Here is a 24,723-nt window from a genome sequence, read left to right as displayed (position 1 = left end):
CAGCCTGAAACACTGAGTGTGGGAAGGGATTTAGTTTAGGAGTCCAAACCTCCTTCAGCTTAACTGCTGTACTGAAGCATGACTGACTGACTAAACCTGGACCAAAACATTCGAACCAGCTAGGGAGAAAGTGTGTTTCTGTTCGTGATATTGTGTGTCATATGTGTGTTTATAGTCTCTTTGTGTGTGTGTGTATATTCCAAAAGGGGCAGATTTGACCCTGCCCTGGAAGTGTTTAAACATTCTCGTACCAAACAGAGAGGTTACAGTGTGTAAGCAGGAAGCTGGAGTGTGTGTGTCTGTGGTGTCTCTGTGATTTTTATACATTTTTTATTTCATGTGTATTTGTGTGTGGTGACGCTGCTGCTCGCTAAACTGACACATTTTCAATCACATGGTTTATTCCGAGGAAATTGTTGAAAAAGAGGGAAAAGGGCAGATTTCTGCGGCTCTGCGGGCTACAATAGGACAAGCCAGGATTATTTTTTTTCACTTGCGTGTGTGTACGCGCACAAGTGTGTGTGTGTATGTGTGTGCATTCGCAGACAATGCCCTGGTAGCCAATTTGTAATATATAGTCGGCCTTGAAAAATGGCCCAGATCTCCCCTTCGCTGTCTGCAATTTAGCTCTGCCGGCGCCCAGCAATACCCATTGTACTGCCTCCCACCACTGCCATTTTGGCCTGATGGAGTGTGTGTCTGCACCTCGCGTGTGCGAGAGTGTGTTTGTTTACTTGCTTACGTGCATCTCAGTGTGCATTTACCCATGAGTCTGTCTTTGTGCGTGCATGCACTGGTGTGCGTGAGCCAGCAAATGTGTTTATACTCAGGTTATTGAATTTCTGCTTGTGCATGTTGGTGTGTGACACAATGCAAGTGCACGTCTCTGTGAGGTGCTGCGCCATTAGTGTGTGCCTAAAGTTGTACTGGTTATTTAATGCGTACGCATATAGTTGATTTTCTGTGCTCGTGTTTGATGCAGCACGGTTACTCCGTCTACTTTCCAAAATGACAGCAAGAAACCTGAAGCCAACATTCAGGAATGAATGGATAAAAAAAGAGAAAAGTGAGAGAGAAGGGAAGGATGGAGTGATACGCAACAATTTAGGTAAAGAGAAAAAGAAAGACTGGAATAAGATTTTTAAGGATGTGAGAAAGAGGCCACTGTGTTAAGATGGACATAAAGGCGTGCATGTAAAAGCAGGTTAGTTGGGCACAAGGACGAGGGTCAGAAGAAAAAAATGTAGCACAGGAATATCCGGAGAAAAAGATGGAAGGAAGAAGGGCTAAAATGTGACTTTAAAGATGTAAGTTTGACTGCAAAAAACTGTTCCTGAATTGAAAGAGGGATGTGGACAGTAAAATATGTAAGATTGGAGGAGTTGTAATAGAGACTAATGGGAAACAAAGGATTGGCTTGATTGTTTGAATGAGGAGTAAAGATACAACGATATGAAAAAAAAGAAAAGACGAAAGAAAGATTTAAGGATATAAAATGAAGGTGAGCAGCAAAAATAGAAAAGTGAGGATTATGCATGTCCCGAGATGTTGCCTGTAACACCTAACCCAACTCAAATGTACCGAGCCGATCATGAGTGTTCTTCCTATACTGGACTAGAAATGGTGGCACACTGTCCTCTCTCACATATTTGTTAATGACTTAAAAAAAGCAATTTTTATGGAATCAGCTGTCAGTGATGAAGGCAATATATAGTGAACATGGTGATAATCACACCATACCCGAGTCCAGCTGCACTGTATTCAGTGGTACATAGTGATTGGCTGTGCATCCGGCACATAGTCTAATGTGAATATACCCTAAGGTGGAGCCCAGGTACTCTTGGGATGAAGCTGAATCCGTTACCTGTATATTGTATATTGAAGGAGGAGCAAAAGCAGGAGTATTCATGTAAAGAATACCTGACTGAGACTTTTTTGAGGCGCTGTTAGGATCCTGAGGACTTTGACATGTTTGTGTGTTGACTTATTTGGCACCACCTCTTTTAAGGGTCTTGGTGTACCACCAAAAAGGCCTACACTATTTTGTATACTAATTACAGGGGAAACATTCATTACAGTTTTTTACAGACGCTAGGACACATTTCCCAATACTTAGGTCACTTTTGCAAAACTCTTCACACAATTCTCCTAACTGACCGTCAGCTTGGCAAAGCAGTTCATTTCACATTCAAAATGCACTACAACTACCAAAACACTTTATTCAGGTCTCAAGTAAACTCATTCTTCCAGAACACTAGCAAAGGTTGACAGCCGACAAACACACTTTGTCACCCACAAAACAATGACCTAAAAAACACTAACAACATGTAGCATTACACAGTGTTTTCTTGTGTAAAACAAGGACACATCTCTGTTTATAATTTCAATATATGTTACTGGAATGAATCAGACATCATGCAGAATTCGTTAATATTTGTTTCTGTATTTTTATTTTTTTGCACTAAGTAATCCCAAAATACAAGAATTTGTATACATACCATCCACTGATACACATACAATAGTAATGCTAATCTACTCGGTCTTCTCTATTTGGCCACAGGTTCTCATCCACATCACATCTTATGCCATCTAGGGCAACACACCTAGGAAAGAATCTTCTGGCTGCCAGAATTGAAGGAGTTGAAAAATTGAAGGAGTAACAGCTGTGTAGATGTTCATCTACAATGAGAATCAGCTGTGGCTGGTTAAACTGCATTTTTAGATTTAAAATATGTTTCAATAAAATATTGCTGTTGAATTTTGCTGTCTTTTTAAGTTTTGCATTGTGTTATTGTTTTGGCCATAAGTTTAACAGTTTTGAAAACAGTATGTAAGCACATGCAAAATGTCCTGTACGTACAAAGATTTTTGGCAGTTGTTGTGTCTGAGTGAGAAGATAATTCATGAAATTTGAGAGATGTAGTCATTGAATGCATTTTGTGTCAAAACAATGATAACTGATCCTCAGTTTAGCCCACATAGACTTCTGTTGTGCTCACTGTGTGAGGAGTTTTGCAAACGTGACCTAAGTATTGAGAAATGTGTCCTAGCGTCTGTAAAAAACTGTAATAGTCATTAGGTAAGTCCTTGTTAACACATTTAAGAAAAAAAAAGTTTAAGCTTATAAAATAATTCATAAAGTGAAGTGTTTCCTTGAAACTCTGATAAAAATTCCCAAGTTCAATTTTTCTTGACTTTGAAGTATTACATTATGCAGTAAATTTCACCCACTCAGCAGTATCATGCACAAATTCATTTCCACCTCATTTCCACTGATTGTACCTGTTAAATAAAGTCAGTGCATTTTCTCAAAACTCTTTTTTCCCTTCAAAACTCACATACAGTGCAGACAGTCCGAGTCCCTTAATCTCACATAAAAAACATGGAAAGGATCCCCCTCCCCCCCCTTTTTTGCATCATTTTCATCATGCGTAGTAAATTCTTTCTTTGTCTTAACAGAAGCACCATAGCCCGGTTGTTGTTAGCCCGAACCATGGCTGATATCGTGTAGAAATCTCATAGATTTTGATAATCTACTATTCTATTTTAATGCAAACCTTTCCTTATCACAACGTAAACCTCACTACAGTGGAGGGAAAGTGAAACAATAAAAAAGTAATGGGATTCAAAATCTGGTTTTCTGAGTGATCTGATTTATACCGTCAATAACCAACCTTTCTCAATATCTCGACTTTGTCACAGTTTCGAACATGAGACAGCCCATATGCTACTCCATATGTCACTCGGTGTCTAATATTGCCGCAGCTGGTGTGGCGCTGATGCCAAACAACACCTCATGTGTATCTCTGACATTCCAGTGTCTGGGACAAAATGTCAGCATTTGGTCAGCCTGGGAATTGTATGGTGTGAGAGATATTATAAACAATTAACAATCTTGCTAAAACTTTCAAAATGTAAAAAAGAAAGAAAGAAAGAAAAAAAGAAAGAAATAGAAAGAAGGACTAATAGTTACTTTTGTTGAAGAAATAAGAGAAAAAGTTCATTTTTTTGGCACATGTATGTCAATTTGTTGATGATTGGCTACACTGTCTGGATTGTACCAGCTGATGAAATAATATAACAGGAGGGGTAAGCTTATTCTACATTCACTTGTAGCTACAGTACCAGACTGAACTTTTTTACTATGATTTTCTGAGTTGAGCAATATTGTTCACTGAAACTGTGCAGGTAGGATCTCGAATAAAAGTATCTGTGGAAAAAAAAGCTTTTCATTCTGGTCTTCTGATTGGGTCCAAACCAGGAAGTGCTACAGTGATAACAAAAACACAAAACTAAGGATACATGTTTTCTGATTCTTATTCATGGAATTGATGGACAAATTCTTGAGCGTTATTAGCATTAAAAGTCACACATGCTTCTAGCTGGCTACTCTCTTATCACCTTTTAAATTGGCCATATAGACAAACACATATTTTCAAAGCCTTGTAAGTTAAAAGTGTGCAAAAAAGACATGCAAGTGAAATAAAACATACTTTGTCTACAGCAAGTCAACAGTGACTTTTCATTTAGCTGTGGTATGTAATTACATTTTCTCTTTCTTTAGTCATTCGTCCTTAACTGCTTAACTGCAGTCTGATGTTGAGCACATGAAGAAGGTTTATTAGAGACTTTAATGAAAAGACTGGAAGCAAAAAAAGAGTATATTTACCAAAATTAGGAGCTAAAAGACGCTAAAAGGCTCTGCAGCATTCCAGACCTCCATCACTTGTAGTTCAATACAAGCATCACTTGTATTGAACTACAGTGATGCATTTACATTATTAAGAACCATTTGATTCCCTGCGTGTATAAGGATATTGATGAGATCAGAGTCAATGACCTTGACAAGTGAAAACTCCAAAGAAATTGATGGACTCAGTGTCACCGAGATAAATGTTTACAGGTTTTAAGAATATCCATCAAGCAAAGGCAATCACAAGGACAACTGAGTAAAGCAGCTTTTCATTTACCCTAAGAGATTTGGAGCAGGCAGATGTCATATTTTACTCCTGTTGTTTTTAATATATAATGTGAGTCATGACACAACACATTGCACAAAACTCCTAGAATCTTCTCGTGCCCATTACATGGACTGGAACTTAACATAGTAGTCTCTGTGCCGAGTCAGACTCTGTGTCTCTTGAAACCTGCTTAAAGCCTGCTGTATAATCAACAAAGTACACCGACCTCAGTGACAGAACAAACCTGCTTTTCTTCTTGCAGATGACAGCGCTCTTCTTATCTTTTATTGTTTTTTCCCCTTCCCCCACAACAGAAGCGATCTGTTTCCTAGTCATGCATCGAGAGATCAAATCTAAAAGTAATACAATCTCTGGACTTACATCGCAGTCGTTTAATTTGAAAACCAACTCTCGCTGCCTTCTCCGGTAGCTTTAAACTGAAATAAGTTATGCCGGCGGTGCCCTCGCTTCACCCTCTGACAAGAACAATAGCGGCCGGCTCGCCTCAGAAAACTGTGTTTTACAATAATACTTGTCCACAAAGCAAGACCGACAATGTCAATGGTTTTATGGTGCGCTACACAGTGCAGCTAATGTTCTCCTGCAAGCCAGCATCGCTTCACTGCGTCTCCCTCTCGCTCTCTCCTCCTCCTTCCTGTGTCTTCCAGAGTCTCTCTCCCTCTTTCTGCCTCCTGTTTTTTTTTCCTTCTCTCTTTTATTCTCCTTGGCTCTCCCTCGCTCCCTTTCTCAGTATGAAAAATCCATTCCGGCATGGGTTTTGACAGCCTGTCTTTGGTGGGTGTGTAAAATTCAAATAATTCACTGTTTATAGACAGTCACTTTGGGGCTGCTTTGTATTTTGTATTTGACTCCGGTGTCACTTTGCCTGCCCGTTGAGTCCCAATCGGCAACATTTAGCTTTTCAAAAAGAAAAGAAATAAATAAATAAAATCTGCCACCAAACTGCAGGTTAGTTTGGGTTTTTTTTGACTGTTTCCAAGGGCGGGAAGTTTTAGGCGACCAGTCATGGTGGGAGATACATCTTGAAATACATCTGAAATAAGCGATTATATTCTAAGCAAACAAAAGAGTGTTAAATAGTGTTAAATATGTGTTGCCACATTGTTTTGTGGCATATTTAAAGCCCCCTTGAATGTAAATGTTTGCACTTGAGTGTGATTTAAAAACCTTTCGCTGTCATACTTTTTTTTTTTTAACCTTTATCATCCAACTTTACAGTTTTGTCTCCCCTTAATTAGTGTGGCTTCTTGTAGAGGGTAAATGATGTTAACACTGTAAGAAAGACTGTAAGTAATTGCCCTGTGTGGCAGTTAGATTTGGGGGATTTTATTTAGAAAATAGGTGAGTTGGTGGCCCAAGTGGAATAGTTTAAGTATGTGTGGGTCTTGTTCACAAGTGAGAGCCGCGAGGGATTGACAGGCGGATTGAGGAGGGTTAGTCATGACACACAGGAAAGTCTATGGCTCTGTGCTTGCTGCCTCTGCAAACTGGTCCCAGATAAGCAGCAGAAAATGGATGACTGGACCATCTTTGCACATTCTATAGTGAAATACGTGTTGTGCCTTTTTTAAAGTAGATCCTAAAAAAGTATCACTGACACACAGGAAGCAGTTTGATCACATGTCAAACTTTCAAACTTCAGTCACGCATTCAGATCAGCAACAAACTTGATGAAACACGTGTAAGACGAGGAAGTAACGCAGCTTCACTGTGGAGCTAGCTAAGCTAGCTAAGCTCAAATGCATGGAAAGTGGAGAAGTAGCAGCAGAAGGATATAAAAAAAAGAATAAAAAAGACGGGTAAATAAACGAATTAAACAGTTTGTCTGCCTCCAGTTGTTCATGCAACAAAGTAAAAACAGACTGACTGCATCTGTTGACTCAGTGAGTCGCTCTTCCAATGCCTGAAAGAAGAAGCTACAAAAACCCCAAAGTGACTCGTGTTAAGGGAAGTAAAGTTTGCAGATAAACTCGCACTGTATTACTAAAGTACATTAATTTACTCTGCTGTGCTGATGCTGGATTGTTTGTGGCGGTTAAATAACAGAGTAGTAAGTCATCACACACCGTGATTCAATGCCAGTACGGTAATATTTTTGCAGCAAAGTTACCAACATATCGTTAACTTGTTATGGAAAACATCTGTTATGGAAATTTAGTTTTCCTGTTAGCCAGTACCACATGTATAAGTGTGTAGCCTACATTTATTGCTTTCTGAGATGTCTATTCTTTCATAGGTAAATATTGTGCTTTTAAGTACTAAACTTATTTTTTGGGGGGAAATATCACATAAGTTGACATAGTATATTTAATATTTGCACCATATATCATTTATAGCAACCTTTTTCATATGGGTGCTGATAGCATTTGTGGTCCTGATAATGCTGAGTGTGCTACCCCCAGTTCACACAGATATCGCCATATTACATCACATCTGCAGGACCCTCTATGTTAAAGATATTCCCGCAGCTATCGCAGCTGCCTGTTTATGAGTAATTAAACAAAGTATTTGGATTCTTTTTTGAGTGTTATTTTCATATAGACTTGAGACTGAGAGGTCCACAGTTTGTTGTCCACTGAGCTGGAAATGCCCAATCTTTCATTATTTTTTCACATGAACTGCCAAATTATCATTTACCTACTGCTTATCTGCAGAATATATTTTGCATCTAATTCTCTGATTTTCCATGACATTTGCACTGTGCTTTGTATGGTTATTTTGTCTTTGGTTCCTATGCTCTGCTCCTACGTTTTTGTCTTTGTTCATTTGATTTTCCTGTTTTCTCCCTCTTATTCTTCATTTAAGTCTTGTTTTTACTCCCACTTCTTCTTCTTCTCCTTTTTTCATGTGGCTGTCGTTAAAGAACCTCTTCACGTTTTTTTTGTGTGTTTCGCAGTGACCCCTACTGGGAGCGGCCAGCTAATGCAGGCAGCTGCTCCGCCGCCCGGCCCAAGACCCTTCACCTGGCCGGCCAGCAGCATACCTCCTCACCATGGTAACGTTTGTGTGTGCTCCTTGTAGCAGTAGCAGTAGCAAAACCAGTAGTATAACTTCCCTGTGTGTGTGTGTGTGTGTGTGTGTGTGTGTGTGTGTGTGTGTGTGTGTGTGTGTGTGTCATCAACAAAGAGTGGTATGAATGGATTGCCAAACCCTTTTTACTGTTGTTTTATTGTTGTTGGTTCATATACAGATTTGTCTCAGTAGCATTAAAAGGAAGGGATGTACGTTCGTTTTCATGCATTGCCATTTAATTTGCAGCTGATTTTCTAAGACGTTAAAGACGTAAGGATCACCAATTCAACTTGTTCCATTCAATTTCATTCCAGGATAGGCCTTAAAATGGAACGACTTCCAGCACTGATGTGACTGGTTCTTTGGAAGACATTTTTGCTTTGATTCACTTGTGCTGGCACCCAACTCAATTTCTGGCATCAGGGATCCTCTGGCCTCATTTTACCTGACGTATTATGTTGCATAAGAATAACCCTGATGAATTCCATGCAGACAGTCATACATATTGTCAGTTTTGGAAAAACTGAACAGCTCCATCTTGTTGGGCATTGGTTGCATCACTGTTGTAAAGAACTGCTACCTCTAGAGAAAAGTTGAACTGATACCCCAAAATGACTTATTTGCTAAAGCCAGGTATCAAAGTATCACCCAGGGTTAATGTTCTGCATCCAAAAATTGCATTTCATTTAGTCATTTTCTGGGAATTGTACATCTATTTCCCACAGGTCAGCAACAAGGAATTTACTATGCCATCAAATATTATTTTGAACTAACTAGAAAAAATGAACAAAGCGTCATAACATCCAAAGTGAATGTGGGCCTTCTGCTCCACCATCTCCAATTTGCCTGAAAGTTTCATGGTTCAAAGTCTGGGCAAAGATGTTTGCTGTGAAACTTTTTACATATATTGAAAAAATACACGTTTTCAAGATATGTTTTTGAAAAATGGTCTAGTTCCAACATTTTTTTTACACTTTGACATTTGAAGCAATTTTTGAACATGAATATCTCAAAAACTATAAAAAATGCCTGAAATTTTCACTGATCTTTCCTACCATTAAAATAAACCAGGATCTGTAATGTTGGACCAATAAATAGGAAAATCTATATTTGAACGCACACTCATAAAAAACACAAAAAAGTAAACAAACCATCCACGTATTCACATCCGCTTATCCGGGGCCGGGTCATGGGGGCAGCAGCCTGAGCAGAGCAGCCCAGGCCTCCCTCCCTGCCCAGAACACCTCACCCAGGAGCCGCCCAGGAGGCATCCTTGTCAGATGCCCGAACCACCTCAACTGGCTCCTTTCGATGTGGAGGATCAGCAGCTCTACTCTGAGAAAAAAAAAAACTGCTATTTAACCTTTTATGCTGGACTGAGCAAATATAAGTTCAGTGACAAAAAAAAATATTAGTAAACAATTCTAGGATTTCCAGATAGTGTGCAAATTATAACTGCAAAAATAATGAACTTTGTTAAATATGTAACTATTTTTCCTTTTTGAGACCTACTCTACCTTCCATTTGTAAAACCTACTGGAAGTCTTATAATGCAGGTTAAGAGACCTCCAGGGCAGTAGGATAGTAGTAGAATAGGTCACTAGAATAAAACTTCTCTTCAGATACAAATAGACTACCTACTGAAGTTTTTGTTGTTGTTCCACAATTTGTTATATATGATTAATTAACAATGGCAGTTGAAAGAATATAGCCTTTTCTTAATTTTTCTGTCTAAGAAGTTCATATAATAAAGTATTCCACATGCTCTATTTGAATTATTGTGAAATTCAACTATATGTCATTGAGATATTGTCACAATTTGGCTTTTGTAATTTTCATTAGTGTGTGCTTAAATATGAAACTTTGCAGGATGACTTGAAAGCCAAAATCCAGAGATTTTCTGATGTGTCTGTACCCAAATGACAGATTGTGATTGATTTTGATGTTAAGAAATACCAGTGAAACTTTCAGGCCTTTTATCTTTAATAGTTGAGATTTCCGTGTTCAAACATTACCTCAAACATTACCTCAAATGTCAAAAGTGCCAAAAATCATACTGGGAGTGGGTCAACAGACCACTTAAATATGTGTATGTATGTGTATATATTAGGGGTGCAACGCTATTCGTATCGATATTGAACCGTTCGATACAGTGCTTTCGGTTCGGTACGCATATGTATCGAACAATACAACATTTGTAATTTATTTTATCAATTTTCCTTCTGACGATGCTGTCTGTGTTGAGCGCTCAGTGAATCTGCATTCGACTACTCCGCCTAGGCTCGACAGTGCAGCCTAGGCGGAGTAGTCGAATGCAGATTCACTGAGCGCTCAACACAGACAGCATAGTCAGAAGGAAGAGCGCAGGGCAAGCTAGCGAGACAGAAGTTAAGCTCTCCTTGTAACAGGCAAATTGAACCTCATTCAGATCTGGCGTTTGGAATTATTTTGGTTTTCATGTGACGTATGACCCTGAAGGTAAGCGAGTCATGGACTAAAGTAAAACAGTATGTTGGATGTGCCATGCAATGCTCAATTACATTGGTGTGAACTAGTGTGTTAGCGCAGTTAGCTCGTTAACGTGTTGGCCGTCTAGCCCCATGCACGGAGCGATTGGCGGTAGCTCGTTAACGGAGATTTGCCGTGTTGTGGCGTTAAGGTCATTTCAACGAGATTAACCTGAAAGCACTAGTGGGAACACAACGAATATGACTGCACATTTACGCCGACATCATCCTAGTGCAAAGACAAATACAACAAGCATGCTACTAACTTTAGCCGAGTCATTTAGACAGCTGTTAGCACATGATTCTCCTTATGCTGCTGAGAATATAGCCCAGAAGAAGCGGATAGTATAGCTTTTATTTTGGAAAGAGCCATTTCTCTGTAATAAACTCTCTTTTCCAAAGATGATGTGATTCCTCAATCAGATACAGGGCTCGCAATATCGCTAGCCCGACGTCCCGGAGCTAGCGATTTTTTCAGTCGGGCTACCAAAATCTATCTCTTCCCTGCCCGTCGGGCTATTGTAGGAAAAATATATGTCAATGCTTTTGCATTCTTTCAGAAATGTAGCTGGGTAATTATGTCATTGGCATCGGTGAGCCACTGTCAATATGTGACATATTGAAGTCGCGTTTGAATTTGCGCTTGTTTTTTTGCTTTCACTTTGCAATCGTGTGAACTGTGTATAGAGAGCGACAGCACTGATCTGTGAGTGATGATAATTTGTGCACCAATTCCTCTGACATCGTCTTATTAATCGTTAGCTTACTATGCAAACATGACAAGTGAAATCTCCCGCAGCTTAAACATGTGAGAGGTTGATCGCGCAGAGAATCGCTGAGCTTATGTGAGTGCATGTGTAAAAGCATTTCAGTTCTGCTGAGCCAAATAAGACAGGTCAGGGTGAAGAAGTGACAGCCAAAGAAAAGCTTACCACAAAACGGAGAAGTTATGACAAATCAGACTATAAGGCAAAAAGAAAGTGCAGCTTTATGGTTTCATGGACAAAAGAATTTCTGTGGCTGCAATATGATGAGCTAAATAACCAGGGCTGCACATAAGTGGTCCGCAGGTGCGCATTCGCTGTCAAAATAAAAAACACGCACAAGGGTTAGGGTTAAATTTAAAAACTGTACTTTTGAGTTAAAATCTATATTTATAATTTTAATAAATGACAAATAAAAAATGCATGAACATTTTTTTTGTATCGAAAAAATATCGAACCGTGACACCAAAGGATCGAACCGAACTGAACTGTGAATTTTGTGTATCGTTGCACCCCTAGTATGTGTATATATATATATATATATATATATATATATATATATATATATATTAGGGGTGTAACGATATTCGTATCGATATTGAACCGTTCGATACAGTGCTTTCGGTTCGGTACGCATATGTATCGAACAATACAACATTTGTAATTTATTTTATCAACTTTCCTTCTGACGATGCTGTCTGTGTTGAGCGCTCAGTGAATCTGCGTTCGACTACTCCGCCTAGGCTGCACTGTCGAGCGCAGATCCACTGAGCGCTCAACACAGACAGCATAGTCAGAAGGAAGAGCACAGGACAAGCTAGCAAGGCAGAAGTTAAACTCTCCTTGCAACCCCTAATATATATATATATTAGGGGTGCAACGATACACAAAATTCACGGTTCGGTTCGGTTCGAAACTTTGGTGTCACGGTTCGATATTTTTTCGATACAAAAAAATGTTCATGCCTTTTTAATTTGTCATTTATTAAAATTATAAATATATATTTTAACTCAAAAGTACAGTTTTTAAATTTAATGTTGCTGAAACAACAAAGGGATAAAATAATAAATCTATCTGATCGAGAAATCACTCATCTTTGGAAAAGAGAGTTTATTACAGAGAAATGGCTCTTTCCAAAATAAAAGCTATACTACACGCTTCTTCTGGGCTATATTCTCAGCAGCATATTAAACATATCAGGTCCCCATAAGGAGAATCATGTGCTAACGGCTGTCTAAATGACTCGGGTAAAGTTTGTAGCATGCGTGCTTGTTGTTTTTGTCTTTGCACTAGGATGATGTCGGAGTAAATGTGCAGTCATATTCGTTGTGTTCCCACTAGTGCTGCGTTAATCTCGTTAAAACGCCACAACACGGCAAATCTCCGTTAACGAGCTACTGCGGATCGCCCTGTGCGTGGGGCTGGACGGCCAACACGTTAACGAGCTAACTGCGCTAACGCACTAGTTCCTACCAATGTAATTGAGCATTGCGTGGCACATCCGACATACTGTTTTACTTTAGTCCATGACGTGCTTACCTTCAGGGTCATACTCACATGAAAACCAAAATAGTTCCAAACGCCAGATCTGAATGAGGATGGGGGAGGTTCAATTTGCCATGTTGCAACGAGAGCTTAACTTCTGTCTCGCTAGATTGCCCTGCGCTTAGTGAATCTGCGTTCGACTACTCCGCCTAGGCTGCACTGTCGAGCGCAGATCCACTGAGCGCTCAACACAGACAGCATCGTCAGAAGGAAAGTTGATAAAATAAATTACAAATGTTGTATTGTTCGATACATATGCGTACCGAACCGAAAGCACTGTATCGAACGGTTCAATATCGATACGAATATCGTTGCACCCCTAATATACAGTGGGGCAAAAAAGTATTTAGTCAGCCACCGATTGTGCAAGTTCCCCCACCTAAAATGATGACAGAGGTCAGTAATTTGCACCAGAGGTACACTTCAACTGTGAGAGACAGAATGTGAAAAAAAAAATCCATGAATCCACATGGTAGGATTTGTAAAGAATTTATTCGTAAATCAGGGTGGAAAATAAGTATTTGGTCAATAACAAAAATACAACTCAATACTTTGTAACATAACCTTTGTTGGCAATAACAGAGGTCAAACGTTTACTATAGGTCTTTACCAGGTTTGCACACACAGTAGCTGGTATTTTGGCCCATTCCTCCATGCAGATCTTCTCGAGAGCAGTGATGTTTTGGGGCTGTCGCCGAGCAACACGGACTTTCAAGTCCCGCCACAGCTTTTCTATGGGGTTGAGGTCTGGAGACTGGCTAGGCCACTCCAGAACTTTCAAATGCTTCTTACGGAGCCACTCCTTTGTTGCCCGGGCGGTGTGTTTTGGATCATTGTCATGTTGGAAGACCCAGCCTCGTTTCATCTTCAAAGTTCTCACTGATGGAAGGAGGTTTTGGCTCAAAATCTCACGATACATGGCCCCATTCATTCTGTCCTTAACACGGATCAGTCGTCCTGTCCCCTTGGCAGAAAAACAGCCCCATAGCATGATGTTTCCACCCCCATGCTTCACAGTAGGTATGGTGTTCTTGGGATGCAACTCAGTATTCTTCTTCCTCCAAACACGACGAGTTGAGTTTATACCAAAAAGTTCTACTTTGGTTTCATCTGACCACATGACATTCTCCCAATCCTCTGCTGTATCATCCATGTGCTCTCTGGCAAACTTCAGACGGGCCTGGACATGCACTGGCTTCAGCAGCGGAACACGTCTGGCACTGCGGGATTTGATTCCCTGCCGTTGTAGTGTGTTACTGATGGTGACCTTTGTTACTTTGGTCCCAGCTCTCTGCAGGTCATTCACCAGGTCCCCCCGTGTGGTTCTGGGATCTTTGCTCACCGTTCTCATCATCATTTTGACCCCACGGGATGAGATCTTGCGTGTAGCCCCAGATCGAGGGAGATTATCAGTGGTCTTGTATGTCTTCCATTTTCTGATGATTGCTCCCACAGTTGGTTTTTCACACCAAGCTGCTTGCCTATTGTAGATTCACTCTTCCCAGTCTGGTGCAGGTCTACAATACTTTTCCTGGTGTCCTTCGAAAGCTCTTTGGTCTTGGCCATGGCGGAGTTTGGAGTCTGACTGTTTGAGGCTGTGGACAGGTGTCTTTTATACAGATGATGAGTTCAAACAGGTGCCATTCATACAGGTAACAAGTGGGGGACAGAAAAGCTTCTTACAGAAGACGTTACAGGTCTGTGAGAGCCAGAGATTTTCCTTGTTTGAGGTGACCAAATACTTATTTTCCACCCTGATTTACGAACAAATTCTTTACAAATCCTACCATGTGGATTCATGGATTTTTTTTTCACATTCTGTCTCTCACAGTTGAAATTTACCTCTGGTGCAAATTACTGACCTCTGTCATCATTTTAAGTGGGGGAACTTGCACAATCGGTGGCTGACTAAATACTTTTTTGCCCCACTGTATGTGTGTGTGTGTGTGTGCGTGTGTGTGTTGAAAAGTATATAATATATGAAGCTGCAATTTCACAGCAATTAGCTATGGACCTTAACATTTTCAGGCAACTGGCTGGGCACAAAATGTTCTATAAAATGACCCTAAAGTCAACACAGAAGAGACAGAACAGTTTCATTAATGTCATGATTTGCACCTTTTTAAGTCCTTTGATTTTCGATGCAAACTACTTGTTTTTGTTTTTATGACATTGTAGCCGTTTCTGGTTTTCCTGGTTCTGTTTTAACCAGATAATGTTAATTTTAAAAAGCCAACTGAAGCCAATGCAGAAGTGTCTTAAACTGGCATTCTTTTCTAATAACTTGCATCTTGTTGGCCGACTCATTTCATTGCTCAAATAAATTTGATTGTATAGAAGTCAGGGAGACAACAACTATTACAGGCTTCACTTCTGTGTGAACTAAGACGTCAGTAAACACTTTCCTGATGGGATTATGGTCTAAATCAGCGGTCCCCAACCTTTTTTGCGCCACGGACCGGTTTATGCCCGACAATATTTTCACGGACCGGCCTTTAAAGTGTTGCGGATAAATACAACAAAATAAAACTAGTACCGGTACCGAAAAAAAGAAGATTTATTCATAACACACGTGAAAAGACCCAGGAAAACCGAGTTAACGATAAAAACGATAACAAAATAACGCTGAAAACCGATTAAAAACCCTGAAAACCATACATTTCACACCTGAGCCTCAACTCTCGCGGCCCGGTACCAAACGACTCACGGACCAGTACCGGTCCAAGGCCCGGGGGTTGGGGACCGCTGGTCTAAATCACTAATTTCAAGCCTTATTTAATATAGCATGACAGTGATTTTTTTAAGTTACAGCCCTCTTAGAGTTAAAAAGGAGTGTAACAGCCCATGCTTCAGGTTGTATTGACAAGGACTGTCAATCACTACCATATGAGCATACAGTCGTCCTCTGTTTCTTCTTACTTGACACACACTCCACTAAAGCTCTGAGATGGTAATGGTTCAAGGTGGTTAAATAAAGGTTTCAAGACAGGACTTCACTAATTGGTGGTTCCCAAATTGCTGCTTTTATATAAACTGCTTAAAAAGCTGTAACAGCAAATTCACAAATGCTGTCTATATATGTGAGTATGAATGTCAAAGCTCAGTCTGATTATCCTCGTGTGTTTGTGTACTGCCATAAAACTGCATTATTCTTTTTCGATAGTTCATCCTCTCCACCCTTCCCTCTTCTACCGTCTTTGTAAGTGAGCAGTGAGAAGAAGGGGATTTGACACCAGGAAGTGAACTGAGGCCTGGTGTATTGTGTCTCGAGTTCTGTGTATTATTGTGTGGGTGCGAGTGGTGGATTACAGTACTGGAGAATAAAGGGGGGATTTGTGTCGGAGTCGGGCAGAGAGCTGAAAGGAGACGGCAGTTAATAGCTCATTATAGGATGGGCTTAACACCATGTAGGGCTTCTAGAAACACCAAAAGTTCGGCTTGACAGTAAATGACAAATTTAAACGACTCTGTGCGTTTCAGGCAGTTCCAAAATGAGATGTTTTTATTTATACATAACCCAACATCAGGATTTTACTAAACTGTTAGAAGTAGGAGAATGAAAGGGGAGTAAAAAATGTGTCTATTTGACTTTGGTTCTTGTCTATTAATTTGTATATGAATGTCTATATGTCTGCTGAGCTTGTGTGTATGTGCTTTTTTAATCTTAAATGCACGCGTGCTTGCGTGTGTCTAGAAGGTGAAATTGAGATAAATGGTGTAGGAGCTGGGTGGCCCTTGATATACACTCCACCTGTCTTCTCTGCTTACAGCTGTATTCATGCGGTTGTGTGTATGTGTGGCAAGACACTACCACACAAGGTTTGTTTGGTGCAGTCACTTTAATTATGTGCATGTGGGAATGCGTATTTGTATAATGTGCACACCTCTGCTTGAGCTTGTGAGGTTGTGTGCGTGTGCTGCTGTTGCATGTGTTTGTTTTAACTGCGTGCATGATTGGGTGTGGAAATAAGCAGAGTGGTTGTAAACTAAAAGAGACAGGTGTACCGAGGAGAGTATGTGCATTGCAGCCATTCTCACTTTCCTCTCTTAGAAACACACACACACACACACACACACACACACACACACACACACACACACACACACACACACACACACACACACACACACACACACCAGGAAGATGGCATTCAAAAGATATAAAGAGACTGTGTAAATGAGGAGAGAGAATATGTGTTTTCAGTGTTGTGAGACAATAAAAAAGAGGAGAAACTGGAAGGACAGAGAGGTAGTTTGGCTGAATTCTGGTCCGGTAAACCATCGACAGGATGAAGCCACATGAAGCTGCTTGGCTGAGACTGTCATCCTAAGAAATATAACAGCAACAGTACCCAAAACAACGTACGATGGCAACAATCTCCCTAATAAAATGCATCTCTTGCCTGTTGGGTATACTCGTCTGTGTTCACCACCTCCTGTCGACTCCTGCTATTCATAAATGTGCCACGGTATTCATTCAGAAGCACATTGCTTATGAATGTAATCCAGCCAGCAACTGTGTTTCACCTGGGTGAGTTATAAAACGACAAGTGTACACTGTTTCTTGTTTCCAACTGGCTTTCTTTGTTGTTATGCTGTACCGGGTGATTTTGAAATCCCAAAAGTATGATTTTAAATACTGAAATAAACCAAACCCCTTACTGTATTACAGTTTTTTACAGCCGCTAGGGCACATTTCACAATACTTAGGTCACTTTTGCAAAACTCTTCACACAATTCTCCTAACTGACCGTCAGCTTGGCAAAGCAGTTCATTTCACATTCAAAATGCACTACAACTACCAAAACACTTTATTCAGGTCTCAAATAAACTCATTCTTCCAGAACACTAGCAAAGGTTGACAGCCAACAAACACACTTTGTCACCCACAAAACAATGACCTAAAAAACACTAACAACATGTAGCATTACACAGTGTTTTCTTGTGTAAAACAAGGACACATCTCTGTTTATAATTTCAATGTATGTTACTGGAATGAATCAGACATCATGCAGAATTCGTTAATATTTGTTTATGTATTTTTATTTTTTTGCACTAAGTAATCCCAAAATACAAGAATTTGTATACACACCATCCACTGATACACATACAATAGTAATGCTAATCTACTCGGTCTTCTCCATTTGGCCACAGGTTCTCATCCACATCACATCTTATGCCATCTAGGGCAACACACCTAGGAAAGAATCTTCTGGCTGCCAGAATTGAAGGAGTTGAAAAATTGAAGGAGTAACAGCTGTGTAGATGTTCATCTACAATGAGAATCAGCTGTGGCTGGTTAAACTGCATTTTTAGATTTAAAATATGTTTCAATAAAATATTGCTGTTGAATTTTGCTGTCTTTTTAAGTTTTGCATTGTGTTATTGTTTTGGCCATAAGTTTAACAGTTTTGAAAACAGTATGTAAGCACATGCAAAATGTCCTGTACGTACAAAGATTTTTGGCAGTTGTTGTGTCTGAGTGAGAAAATAATTCATGAAATTTGAGAGATGTAGTCATTGAATGCATTTTGTGCCAAAACAATGATAACTGATCCTCAGTTTGGCCCACATAGACTTCTGTTGTGCTCACTGTGTGAGGAGTTTTGCAAAAGTGACCTAAGTATTGAGAAATGTGTCCTAGCGTCTGTAAAAAACTGTAATCTATAACAGACCACTGTTATGTTTAGGTTATTTACTGCAGTGTGTGCCCTCTGGCAGTTTGTACTGGTGGAACATGAAGATGGTAAATAGGCAACATGTTGGAATCTATTGTAGAAGGTAGAGATGTTTCTAATTCATACCTTCAGCAGTTTGAATATTGGATTGATGAAACAGTCCAAAAACAAGAAAAACAAAGAGAAAAAGTAACACTGTGGTACCGGCAGTGTATTCCTTGTAATAATGTCCACAGCCCACATAGCTGCACTGAATAGAGTTATGCATCAATTGGATCCTGTGATCACATGCAAGACTATTCATACACAACCAATATAAAGTAGAGCCATTCATTTTCTGTATCATCTACATCTGGCTGATTTTGCAAGATTTGTTCCCCTCTTTACCTTGCCGATTTACAACATCCATTAGGAAGGGCACCACAGTCCAGAGTATGGCAGCTAGCTGTCAAAGACATCAGTGATTGAGGACATTTAATCATTAGTTTTATAAAGACTACAGAGACCTACTGGTCATCTAGTTGAAGGACTGATGAGCTCACGCCACAGCGAGCCATCTATTGTCTGCCCCTTCCACTTGAATTCAAAAAGATCACTACTCATTTTCCTGTTGCTGATTAGAATTGAATCAAATTTAATCACAGTGATGACCTAATGGGTCTTTACCCAAACTGTGCTCAAAGTCAAGGTCAAACTTGTTGCTTTAGCTGTGATGGATCACGAGTGGAATGAGCTAAGTCGATGCTGTTCTGGCTCACCTATGCAGAATATTCATAAGAAATTTATGGGAGGCATGGAGAACGTAGCTACTGCAGTGACGATGAGAACAGAATAATGCAAAAAGTAGAGGCAACGTAAACATACATGGTGAGCATGAATGAAAGGGACTGTATGACAGAACCAGGCAGATTCAGATAGAGAGATTCAAGCTGTTGCATGTGTGCTGCTCCGCCCCTGCTCTGTCCTTCAAAATGACAGCTCTAAAAACACATAAATCCTCCTTCGCCTCCTCCTCTCCTGTGTGTTATCCCCCTAAATTTTATTCTCCCTCTTCCTTGAATCCTTCTCTCCATTCTTCATCTTCTGCCACTTCACATTCTTGCTTTCCTCTCTCTCTTGGACCTTTTCTTCTCTCAGTCTTCTCTCCTGTGTCTGCTTTCCTGTTGTATGTTCATTTATTCTTCCTCCTGTCTTTTCCACACTTCTTTTTCTGTTTTTTCTTTCTCTCCTTTTTTCCTTCTTCCACGTTTGGTCATGTTCTCTCTCACATCCTCTATGACTCCCTGTTTTTCTTCTTCTCCTTGTCCTCCTGTTATTTTCTTATTTTCCCACTTCACTTTCCTATCAGTTGTCGACCTTGTTCAGTGCCGTACCATTTTCCTATTTCTGTACTCCTCATTTTTCCTTCTTTCTGTCCGTTTTTCCGTTTTTTTCTTTCTGCTTCAAAACATTATAAATTATATTTCCCCTTCTGATCTTTTTTCTGTTACTTTCAGAATTAAATGTTTTATATTTTCAGTTTTTGTTTTAATTTTTTTCACTCCTTTCTTTGTTCTCTTAGGTCATTTATTTTCTTTTTTTGTGTTTTTCTCCTTTTTTTGTTAATTATTCCCAAAACTTTCTTTCCATACTTTCTTTTCAGATGTTTCTTTTACACATCTTTTTTTTAAACCTTTTCTTCTAGTATTTCCTTTGTCTACCTTTTTTTCCTTTTCTTGTTTCCTCCTCCTTCACTTCCTTTCTTTCTCCCCTCCTTTGACTTCATCCCCTCCTCCATCACTTACTTTTCGTATAGCTTTCTTCCTTCTTTTATCGCTTTCTTTCTCCATAACGTCTCTCCTTCATTCGTTCCTTCCCTCCTTCCTTGCGACAAGTTCACCTTGTTTCCTAGTCTCTGTCTGAGCAGTTGTGTGACGTGTTCTGATGTTAGTTGGTTGTTTTTTTTTTCACTCCCATGTCGCATGAGTCAAGTCCTGGCGTGTCGCTGACTTTGTTCAACTGCCTCTCTTTGATGCCACTCTTTCTCTCACCTTGCCTTTCTTTTCTAACCTACTTTCTCCTTCGATTTTTCCCTCACTTCCCCGAGAACACAATATAGATTCTTCTCCTCTCCATCTCTGTCTTTTTTATTTCAATGAGAGCAACCCAAATTCAATAATTTAACTCTTTCTTCTATGTCTTTTATTTTTAATATATTTTATCATCTACCTGTGTCTTTGTCTGGCAGGAAACATGTTAATAATGGATTGTATAGATTTAGACATGGGAAAAGGGTGTGTGTGTGTTAGAGAGAGAGAGAGAGAGAGAGAGAGAGAGAGAGTGAGCAAGAGCAGAGATCTTTTGAAGTCGTGATGTGATGTTTGTAGTCCAAAAGCATTGATCTTGAGACCCATCTGTCTGATTGCCACTGAAATCAACAGTCAGAATGCTTGATGAGGTTTGTTTGAAATGAATCAGCAGGATGAGTTTTAGCTAATATTGCCTGAGACCTTGTTTACCTTAAAGAAATCAAACGGAGATAGTAAACATTTAGAAGCTTTGGCTCTGGGTTGCAGCTTTTTTTTTTTTTTGCATATTATCAGTTCTTTTTGGGAAGATTATTAAAAATAATTTCCATTCTTGCTATATTTGTATTTATACAAGTCTAGATCAGCCTTATTTAACCTATTAGTACTAAAAAAAAAAAAAAAAAAAAAGTACTTTTTTAAAGATGAAACTCAGATTTCAGATGTTGAGGGAAACTTTGAGGTAAAAAAAAATCTTCTTCAGTTTAGGCTTCAGGCTTTGCCAGTGTTACTTTAACTGAGGATTATAAGATGATGTGACTCAGTGCTGTGGGTTGCTCAAAATATAATGTTCCTCTTTTTTAACAGCACTTCTGATGCACTGGTAGAAGAAATACAGAAATAATAATATCACAAGCTACATTCAAGAAGTCTCTGAAGTGCATAAATGTCTTCAACCCAGAATGCTCTGCAAACCTCTCATTTCTTCATATATTGCTATAAAACAAAGTTTGTAAAATTCTAAAAAGGTTAAAATTCAGTATTTGGTTTGACCACCTTTGTTCTTCAAATTAGTCTCAACTAGTCAAGTGTTGTTGTAAATTTTTTAATAGTCTGCAAGGACTTGAAAGACTATTCAAAGCTCCTCTTTGGATGTTGGGTATCTTTTCTTCCATTCTCTGTCAGGATGATCCCACGCTGCTTAAATAATGTTAAGGGCCAGGCTCTGGCCAGGCAAGTCCATGACGGTGGCATTACACATTAAACGTTCTTATTACTGCACTGGAAGTGTGTCTGGGATCATTGTCGTGCCAAAACCTGAAGCCACAACCAATCAGACGCTTTTCAATATTGCACGATGGATTAAAATCTGATGTTTCTTCATTTATGTTTCCAAGAGATTTGATAGGATCCTAACACCACTGGCTCAAATGTACCCCGAAATGTTATACAGATGGCCACAGACACCCACTGTTGTACCTCCTCTAAACATATTGATGACAATTTGACCTACAAGACCAATTTTCGTTGATTTTTGGTCCAGTTCTTATGTAATTTGGCATGTCACTGGCTTGTCTCCCTGTATCTCTTAAGAATGACTTCTTGACAGCGACCTTTTCATTGAGACCGCTTCCGATGACGTTCCGACCAACAGAAGACGGATCAGCTGAAGGGCCAGATGCAGCTCTCAGGTCATGTGTCTGGTCTTTGCTGGATTGTTTTTTTCTGTTTCTTAAGGTCATGACTTTTCAAAACTGTTGATCTGCTGTAGATGGATTTCAGACCTTTCACTTCTTTTGTCCTCCACTTGTCCTCCTCTGCAGGCCATGCTGAGATTGGGCAGGTTTTTGGCTAATAGCTCCTTGTTGGAGCAGATATATGCTGTCAAAGTTTGTTATTGTTGGCATGTTTTAGTTAATCCCTTGACTTGGGTAACTTTTTAATGCATAAACAGCTTAAATTAAAAAAAAAGGTCATCTAAAATGATCAGGTATAAGGGCTTGACTGAAAATGAAAGACGATCCGAAAGCCTGGAGGACTGTTGCTCAAGACCACTTAAAACAAATTCCAAGAAAGTCTGGCTCCTTAAAAGAAAAATATAAAGAACTGAAGACTGACTTTTGCACATTAAATCTCTTGTCTTTGAATCACAGCTATGCAAGGCATCTTATAATAATATGCTTCCCTGTTCTAGTGTTTTTATTACCTTTCCTGTGGAATATCAGTTTGTATCTGCTGTAGCAGTGGAGTGCAGTATTTACACAGCACCACAATCTAACCTACCCATCCATTTTGATTACTGGCAGCTTCACTTTCACAAAGCAGTTATTGTCACCACTGGGCTTACACTGTACCTGGAGGATAACACCACAAAGCAGCATGCAGATAAACATCTGAACTCTTTATTTGGCCTCTTTAGACTCTCAAACACATGTGAGCCTGTCAGCGAGCATCACTCTTTATTTCCACAAATCCCTCAGTCCTCTCGCACAGGCCTCAGCGTGTAGCTCATCTTTGACATGTGATGTACCGGAGAGGCAACGCGTGATGTGGCTTTGTCCCAAAGCACTCTGAGAGAAACTGCTGAAAATGACATCTTTTTTAAGATTTTTGACAAACGTTCAATAGCATCTCGGCTCCTTTCTCCCCATCTCTTTTTCTCACAAGAACTCCCTCCTCTCCTCATCTATCCGTCTTCATAACAGCAAATCCCTCACCTCATTGGACAGCTACCCACCTGTGGCGCCCGCAAAGAATCGCTCAAATCTCGAGCAAACAACCCAGCATTCTTATTCACACTACATCTATTTACTTTCGCTTATATTGGGGCTTTTGTTTACAGTGAAAAGATTTGACTTTCACCCTGTCTTCACCTGCCTGCGCTGAGCCGCTGCTCGCTGTTGCCCGCGGCACTATTTCAGCATCGCACAGGCTTGTTACTGCAGCGAGGTTTCCCCCAGAGAAAGAAGGAGCACTAGAGAGACACAGTGCACATGAAGAAAACCTGCTGTTTTGCTCCATTAGAGTGCCTATAGGTGTCTTTTAAACTGTTTAAGGAGAGGAGGGAGTATCCTCACAGCTTTTTTGTTGTTGCTGTATATAGTTACTTCAGTTGTATTAATGTTGAGACAGTGAGAGGCAAAGGAACTAAGGCTCATAGGATATTTGTTTCCTTCACCCACAAAACAGATCCACTCTCTGTTACTTTAAGAAAGAAATCATCAGTCATACCTTTCAGTGTTATTTGAGGCGCTTTTGGAGATTTGAATTCTTGCAGTTTTTAAAGGATCTGAATTCACTTTCTCTCTAAGTTAATTTAAATTCCACAGAACAGAATCCATGCAACAGACCTGTTGAGCTGAAGTGTAGTTTAGCATAATTCCACATTAAACAAACGTTCTCCTTGTTTGTTTTACAAATGAGAGTAGTCTATGGTGTTGCCGTTGTTAAATTTAACCTAACATAGCATACAAAAAGCAGCCTGCTGTTCACCTTGATGTGCTGCGCTTTCTTCAGAGGAGGAGAGTTTATTTCAAGTGCTTTTTTGTGTTTGTGGTTTTTGGAAATGGAAATGGAAAAAAAAAACATAATGAGATGGAGCATCTTTTCCTCTCTTTTATGGTTTTGTGCTGCTAGTCGCCATATTAAATGTACCTAAAGACGGCTGAGCTGAGAGCTGATGCATCAGGCAGATGATATGTTTTTAGTAAGCATTCTTTGGTCTGTTAATTAGTTTATTTTTATGACTTAATCCTCTTGGTTGATCGTTAACAGTGGGATATCATGTTGTACAGCTTACTGAATAGACACCATAAAATCTCTATTAGCTGTGTGAATTCAAACTTTTGTGTGCAAAGGAGAAAAGACAGTATTTTTGGTGTTACTGCTGCAATGAATGTATGTGTAATCAGAGCAGCCTGTGGGGCTTGTGCTCAGGTGTTTGTGACACTAAAAGAAGATGACCTCCAGTCATACTTGGCTATTTTAAGGAAAGATCAATTAATTCTAGATAAAGAAAATGGAAAATGTATCAAGTAATGTGGATCAATAGATTTCAAACTCAGCTTTATGATTCTGGGACTTTAAGACACTAAAATGCTTCTGTACTTACTGAATGTACCGAACCAAACTTCTGTGAACTTTCCAGGCAAAAACTCTTCATACCTTCTCACATACAAACTTGCTTTTACCTGCCTGTTAAAATCAGCATGAAAAATATGTAACTAACT

At 39.6% G+C, this 24,723-nt stretch overlaps 1 protein-coding gene across 4 annotated transcripts in view; it reads left to right on the top strand.

The window, feature by feature from the left end:
- The window catches only part of npas3 (neuronal PAS domain protein 3), a 380,804-nt gene that overhangs the window by 90,876 nt on the left and 265,205 nt on the right, over window positions 1–24,723 (top strand). For 3 of the 4 annotated variants that reach the window (XM_026151150.1, XM_026151151.1, XM_026151152.1), the window contains exon 2: window positions 7,879–7,977. The exons of the other annotated variant lie outside the window; for it this stretch is intronic. In XM_026151150.1, coding sequence (XP_026006935.1) covers window positions 7,879–7,977 — 99 coding nt within the window. The remainder of the gene's footprint in view (window positions 1–7,878; window positions 7,978–24,723) is intronic. 4 annotated transcript variants of the gene reach the window in all.

This window comes from Astatotilapia calliptera, chromosome 19 (assembly GCF_900246225.1).
Source record: "Astatotilapia calliptera chromosome 19, fAstCal1.2, whole genome shotgun sequence".
Classification (NCBI taxonomy): Eukaryota; Metazoa; Chordata; class Actinopteri; order Cichliformes; family Cichlidae; genus Astatotilapia; species Astatotilapia calliptera.
Note: the sequence above shows the minus strand (reverse complement) of the source record. Positions and strands in the feature narration are given on the sequence as shown.